General features: G+C 31.9%; 2 protein-coding genes across 2 annotated transcripts in view; one reads left to right on the forward strand and one right to left on the reverse strand.

Annotated features, from left to right (window-relative positions):
• The window catches only part of LOC109862615 (BTB/POZ domain-containing protein 9-like), a 9,705-nt gene extending 9,414 nt beyond the window's left edge, over nucleotides 1-291 (forward strand). Inside the window, exon 10 of the transcript XR_002251175.1 lies at nucleotides 209-291. The gene's annotated coding sequence lies outside the window, so the exon portion shown is untranslated. The remainder of the gene's footprint in view (nucleotides 1-208) is intronic.
• The window catches only part of LOC109862616 (putative RNA-binding protein Luc7-like 1), a 9,420-nt gene extending 2,090 nt beyond the window's left edge, over nucleotides 1-7,330 (reverse strand). Inside the window, exons 1-2 of the mRNA XM_020442698.1 lie at nucleotides 7,152-7,330; nucleotides 6,857-6,951 (exon numbers count right to left, since the gene is read on the reverse strand). Coding sequence (XP_020298287.1) covers nucleotides 6,857-6,951; nucleotides 7,152-7,212 — 156 coding nt within the window. The 5' untranslated portion in view covers nucleotides 7,213-7,330. The remainder of the gene's footprint in view (nucleotides 1-6,856; nucleotides 6,952-7,151) is intronic.
• Between the last annotated feature and the right edge of the window lie 349 nt (nucleotides 7,331-7,679).

Genomic DNA, 7,679 nt, shown 5'->3' on the forward strand with positions numbered 1-7,679 from the left:
CTCTCTCTCTCTCTCTCTCTCTCTCTCTCTCTCTTTCTCTCTCTCTCTCTCCTCTTACATAACGCAAAAACGTCAGTATGTTTTTCTTCACAACTAGGATAGTACACAATAACGAAGCGATCCGATCGTCACTTCGATCTAGCGTCGCGCATTAAAGTAGAAATGTAGTTTGTTATACAGATAAGTAGTTTGTTGTTTTAACTTACAGGGTGGCAACAGTTCTCCGCCTGACACGAGAATGCGACGGCAATGAAGCTATAATCAGCACACACCTTAAGTTTCATAATATTTTTTTATTTTTTTCTACGAAAGAGAACTTACAGCCTATAATGGTTTATAATACTATTTTACGTACGGCACGAATTGTGTCTTACGTGTTGACTGCTAAACGAATTTTTAGATAAAATTCAATACGTACACACGTCCAATGGTTGAAGAAAATTTTTCTAATGGAACTGGCGCTTGTTGTACTAATCCACCTAATCACACGACTGCCTGCGTCATGCCACTTTTCTCATTTTCTCTTCTTGACACATATTTGGATGTTGCAAATTGCCAAAATATCGCACAAACAAGACAGTTCATTAAACTTTGTTAAAACTATTCTTAATAACGACCCACTTATATGTTTCGTTTCCACAAAAATTAAAATCTTGTAAGAAAAACGGTGATTATAGACGTGTTATAAAAGTTACTATAAAGGTACAAATATATACAAAAACTCCTGATTATGTAAGAAGTTATACATTAGATTTGGTCAAATTATCAACATAAAATTATTCTACTGCATTTAAGACCAAAAAATTTTTGTTTCTTGGTATAAAACTGTCACAAAAAATATTAAAACGAAAGAACATTGTTAAGGTCTTGGCAATTTGCAAGGTCTTTACTTACAGAGATCACTGCTTCATTTCCTGCACCCATACTTCCATAGGATGACATACTTTTTCTTACACACATTTGTAAAGTAACCTCATTCCTACCTGCCGTAAACGGCATTATTAGTAAGAAGCGACATTAAGACATCGTCTGAATCAGCATGACGCTACTCACCGATTCACTGTTTACAGGCCTTTTCGGGGGTCTGGGGATTTAATTGTTCGGCTTTACTCAGCCTCACCGTGTAAAAAAAAAACCGGTAGAAGGGCTGAGATAACATCATCCGTCTTCTCATATCGAATTACTTATATATGTAGATATAGATATGCATATATATATGTATATCTAGTACTTGAATTGATTATATGGTAAAGATAATCAAATTGTAGGTGTAATACGTACGTCCTTTTCTCGGTTCAGTACTTACAGTAACGCGCATGTGAGAGTGACAAGTACAACACGAACATATGAGCGGACAATACTTGCAACAATATTGTACAATGGATCTGATTGGAATTGCTTTTTCCAGAGACTCTGGAAATAGAACTGTAGTTACGTTGACATTAGTGAAATACTGTATATCGGCATATTTCTCGTTCGAGCGATTGCCATTAATTACTTTTTTTAATGTCATTTTTTAATTTGCTTTTGATTTTTAACTTCACTTTTCAATGTTTCTCATCGTGGGAATTTGAAAGCCTCGGGGGTGTTTGCCATGTTTTTTCTGTTATATTTTCTTTCTGAGTCTCACTTTTTATTTGATCATCTCTTTGCAACACTAGTTCGCTCAATTTCACTTTCATCTCTAACATAACACACAAGCACGCACGCACGCACGCGTACGCGCGGTAAGAGCAATTATAAATATATTCGAAGATGTTTTTCGGGTCTGAATCGCGTTAGTGTCATTTTTATACTGACATTTCGTGAACATTTCAGCCACAGGAGTGTTCGCAGGGTGGGAGGGAGGGGGGCTAACCCGGCATTTATCTCTCTCTGGAGAAGCAAGTTTTTTCACAAATTGTGTTTTTTATCTTGAAACAAGTTTGAAATCCCTGATTAACAAATTAAATTATACATCTATTCGTGAAAACTCTCTGTAGACACGCCAAGGATGTACAAAATATCTTGTTTATGCGGTAAAGTATACATAGGAGAAATTGGTAAGATGATAAGCACACGACTAAAACAACATCAGTCAGCAGTGCGTCTAAAACACTACTCATAATCGGCATCAGCAGAACACTAATTGGAAACTGATCACAAAATCATGTTTATCCAAACCCAAGTTTATTAAACAAAACTGCAACTTCTTTAGAAAATATATGGACTCCTTGGAAATATACAAGCATCCAAATAATCTCAATAGAGATAATGGACAAATGACCAATCCATTGGATAGCAATCCATCCTGCCATAACACGTTTCCCCTTCCTTTTATCACATTACCTTCCTCTCTACTACACCCCTTTTTCTATAATCTAGCGTTACAAAAAGGAACACCTAACCAAGAGCATCTCATTATCAGGCTGCTCTTGAAACCCTGATAAAGTGAACTGAAACGTCGATAAAAATGACACTAACGCAGTTCAAACCCGTAAAACATCTTCGAATGTTAATACGATCCATCGAGAAAGCATCAAATATCTATATAAAGATAATCAAGAAAAAATCTTTTATATATATCTCTCTCTCCCTCCTTGAACAAGCGTCTTTTTGAGTGATAAACTTTACATACAACGAATTCGATTGGATGCACTAGTGCGCACTTAGTGCGTCTTCTTTCAATGTGTAGTAGATACTAACACTGAAATATTTTTATTTCAGTTTTAGTATTTTACTACACTCTGAAAGAGAACTCTCTTAGTGCGCACTAGTGCATCCAATCGAATTCGTTGATAAGTAGCTGTCTGAAAATAAACAATATGACAATGGAACTTTTAAGTGTTACACGAAACTAATACTTGTTGGAAATAAACCTTGATAAAGTTTCTTAAAACATTACAAGACATTTGTACAAGTTCACAGCATTGAACCAAAGCATCGAGCTTGCCATAAACTTGAAAAATTCCAACAGAAGTTCAGATAGCTACTTGCAATGAAACGTGAATAAGGTAGCAAACATCCCCGTGACCAATTCGCACAAGATGACACTGAGAAATGCGCGAAGCAGTTACTGCAGCACGTTATATAATTCGTGTAACGTTCTAGTACTCGTGGTACCGGGCAAAAATATTGTTTGATCGACCGCGTATATATGCAGTAAAATATGTTATAGGATTACATTCTTATCTGTAATTTGTAATCTGTGCTGATTTTACTGAAGTAATGGATACGATGTACACATTTTTTCAGTTGAGATATGTATGTATATATATAAGATAAATACAATCGAACCTCGATAACTCGAATCTCAAGGGAAAAGCTAAAATTTTCGAGTTGTAAGGGTTTCGACTTATCGAAGTTCTTTTTTCCTTTCCGCAGAGCGGAAGGGAATGAACAAAATTTTCGTCTTATAGAGGTTTTCGAGTTAGAGAGGTTCGAATTATCGAGGTTTAACTGTAATAGACTCTCAATAGCTCTGACAAAATAGAACAAGCAATAAATAACATATTTTGTGGCTTAGAAGAAAAACTGAAGTAAACTTATCAAATCATACGGTATTTCTTGCTTCTATTTCTAAACCACGCGAAAATTACATTGTCTTTTAAATCCGAATTTATACTCATGTATATAAAACATCTGCCCTGTGTTGCACTTTGACTGTATCAAGTGTGAATTGATCGTAATCAATTCTTGAAATACGCAAATAATTACGTAAATAAATATATGTGCTTCTCTTCGACATTTTTTCCCTGTGTGAATTTCGTTTTTTTAATTTCTCCAAAGGACGTTCTTATCTATAGACCTTTTTACGCTTATACTAATGAGCACACCAATTGGCACAAGAAAAGAAAAAACAGATATTCGAATATTCGAGGCAAACTTTTTTGTTGTGTGTATGTGTATATAAAGTATGTAAGTTATATAAATATAAATATAAGTATAAATAAATAAATATATATATATATATCATCTATTTAGCTACATTATGTTCTATAATACTCTCCTGGAAATCCTCTACTGAGATAATTGTATAAATGTCTCTATTGTACTATATATGTATATATATTATATGATACTATACAGGGTGTCCCAGAATTGGTGTAACATCTCTCGTAGATAGGTAGAAGCAGTAAAATTAAGTCGATAAGTCCTATACCATTTTGCTAGATTCGCAATAGTTACCCAGATCTTAATTAACAAGGAAAGCGAATAAGCATGCATCGGGCTGTCTTACGCGCGTAAGACAGCCTAGTGCGCTTCGCGCGCTTACGGTGTTACCCGTGGTAACATATGGGTGGAGCTAATATACTATAACATATAAGGTAAATGTCCCAATACTTAAACGTTTAAGAGAGCTGTTTAACATATACAAATCATACTCGTATAATTTAACTTTTGTTGGTGAGTATTAGTATTTATTTAAAAAACCAGACTATATTTTCACTAAATAAAGCTTTAAAGAACTGGTTTATAAAGAAAAACAAAGTAAATTAATCGAATTCTAACATACCTGCTATGGCCCANTGCTTAAAAAGGTTTTCTAACTTGTCCCAATACTTAAACTATCTTGTCCCAGTACTTAAACGCTATTATTAACACGACAATATAAAACAGGAAAAAAATTATTCATGCATTTTATTTCATGAAAAGTTATAGATTTATTACAAATCACTAAAAACTTTGAAGATTTTACAAAACTAGATTTTACTTAGAGTTTCATAACCTTTTGATAAGGTTATGAAAACAAGTCATCTACTTTATCATATAATATTTAAATATTTTAGTTAAAATATTATTATTTTAGCACGTTTAGATAAAATGAAACCATGAAAACACAAAACTACTTACTGATTTGTTGCAAATTATGTTTTTTCACCGGCGGATTCTCGTACCAGTACATAAACACAATAATTTAATTATTATAACTAAAAATTAAAGATAGAACAAAGTTTTTTATCAATCTATAGTCTATACTGAGTTTGAAAAATCTTTGCTGAACACAAAGTTTATTTTTGTGTATTTAATTATAATCTTAAGAAGAATATACTTTGTCTTACGCAAACCGCTAACGTAAGAGTTGAAAACGCAATAAATTTGCTACTACTCTCAAAAACTATTTTTTTCTTTATCACATCTACTGTTTAGAAAACTTTTATTACAATGTTTTAATAATAATACAATTAAAAATATTAATAAAACTTGTGATTATTGTAAAATATCAGTAAAATAGTTTAATATAAATGAAAATTCGAGTGAGTGTTTAAGTACTGGGACACGTTTAATCACTGGGACATTTACCTTACATATTAAAATGTAATCGTGCGAAGCGCGCTGGGCTGTCCTACGCGCGTAAGACAGCCCGATGCACGCTTATTCGCGGATCTTTGTTAATTAAGATCTCGATAACCATTGCGAATCTAGCAAAATGATATAGGATCTATCAACTTAGTTTTACTCCTTTTACCTGTCTACGAGAGATGTTACACCAATTCTGGGACACCCTGTGTATATATATATATATATATATGTATAGTATTATATAATACTACAGATATACATATTTAACTCAATAATAATCGATAAAAAATGTGTTTAAATGTTTTTTTACTTTTACAAATTTCTCTACAAACAAAATAACTAACCAGTTTCCTTTTTTTAATTTTAAGTAAAATATTTTTGTATAACGTAATATAATTTTCTTTTATAATTATAAGTAGGTAGGTAATATATGTGACGTGATGTTAAGTCAGTGTATACATAGCAGTTTATACCTTTAGCTTTAGTGTTGTGACATAAAACTGCATGCAAATATTATCTTTATTATTAAGTGACTACCTTGTGTGCTCCTTAATAAAGATATTATCATAGTCTAATACATATCGAATAATACGATATTACATCTGGCAAAATCAGGCTAGGTAAAAAAATAATATAACCAAACATGCAAGTGTACACACACACGCGCACACGCATACTCATACATACACAGCTTACACACAGGTCTAAGAAATATATTAAAATTTTACAACTATCTTTGATGTAATATATAAATCTCAAAATAGGAAATATAGGAAATTAATAGAAATTTATGTAATTTCTAAAAAAAAAAGTATTATAATAAAATGTTAAATATTGTTATAAAACAAAATTTATCAACATATTTAATATTTAAATAAATTAAAATTTAATTGTTTAGCAAAAATTTATACTGTATAATATTTAACAATTCTGGCCAGATTATATACTTTTTATCCGTTATTTATGCATCAATATTTTATTTATATTTGTATACTGTTTGATGACCATTGTAAGTGAGAAGTGTAGAAAATAAATGTAATTATTTATAAATATAAATTTTTTATTATACATATATTAAAAATAATTAGGATTTCAAAATTCTTCATGTATGTTTTTTTATAGATATCTATTTTAATACTTTAATTTCCATTGTTGTTTCCAACATATATTTTTCTATGTATTTTAAGTATTATAATACTTATAAGAAGCAAATTTACATAATCAAGAAACTACTTTACTGTTTTCTATTGTTGTATACAGTAAAAAATCGTATGAATGCTATACAACAATCTTGAGTGCTATGTACATCAATGATAAAATCAATACAATGATAAAAAAATCAAGATGAAGTATGTGTGGTAAATTGTGTGTAATCAAAATAAAAGAATGAAATACAGTGAATTCTATTTTAAATATTTTTAATATCTTTGTTTGCATTGTAATATTAAAAAAAATATATTTACATAGCATGTAATATATACATGTATATCAGAATGCATTATTCTGCGCACAGTGCCAATGGTGTGTTATTTGTGTTTAAGGGATTGCCACTTAACATATAAAGTATACTCACTGTTGATGATAAAATCTCATGTGGACAGCAAGCCAGCAAAAAACTCTTGCAGACTTTCGAGTCGGAATATTTCACTTGAAATTTGTTATTTTCACCTAAAAATAATTCCAAATATTTTATGAATAACAGTTTCTTAGAGCAGAAATATATAGGATAGCTAATATAACCGATAAATATGGCTGAATATGGCCGCAGTTGACCATCTTGCATTAACACAAAAAGCGTTTTATGATTCTGACAACATAAGACCATTTGAGTGTAAAGAAGGAATACAAATAAAAATAAGTATATATACCATTGCGTCCTGTGCCCATTAATTGATCGAGCATAGCTCGCATCTGGTCATGAGCCGTCATTTTGGCCGAAGCAGTCAACCTATTCTAAAACGTTCACTGTTCACCGACAATCGAACACGAATTGACCAGCCACGCCGTCTAATACCATCGCACACTTCGAGTTTTCGAGAAATCGCTACGTCACTTGTGTTTATCGATTGCAGTCTTCGACATTGGTTACGTTCAAAAAACTCAACGGTTGAGAGATCATTCCTTAAGAGCCGTCTACAATGGAGAGTTGTACGCCGTAACAGTAAGAAATTGACAAATCACAATCGATTATTCTTCTGTACTTTGTCTGTGATTTGTCAATTTCTTACTATTACGGCCTACAATTCTCTAGAGTCCCTGGAAATAAGAGTCTGGCCAATGTTGTCAAACTTTTCATTGGTTCTGAAACAAAATGGCGGAACCAATGGATAACGTTATAGCCACACATTAAATTTGATTTAAATAACAGTATGCCTGTTCATGGTGGTAGCAGAGAG

The sequence above is a fragment of the Pseudomyrmex gracilis genome, unplaced genomic scaffold, assembly GCF_002006095.1.
Source record: "Pseudomyrmex gracilis isolate BER0280 unplaced genomic scaffold, ASM200609v1 scaffold_2078, whole genome shotgun sequence".
NCBI lineage: Eukaryota > Metazoa > Arthropoda > Insecta > Hymenoptera > Formicidae > Pseudomyrmex > Pseudomyrmex gracilis.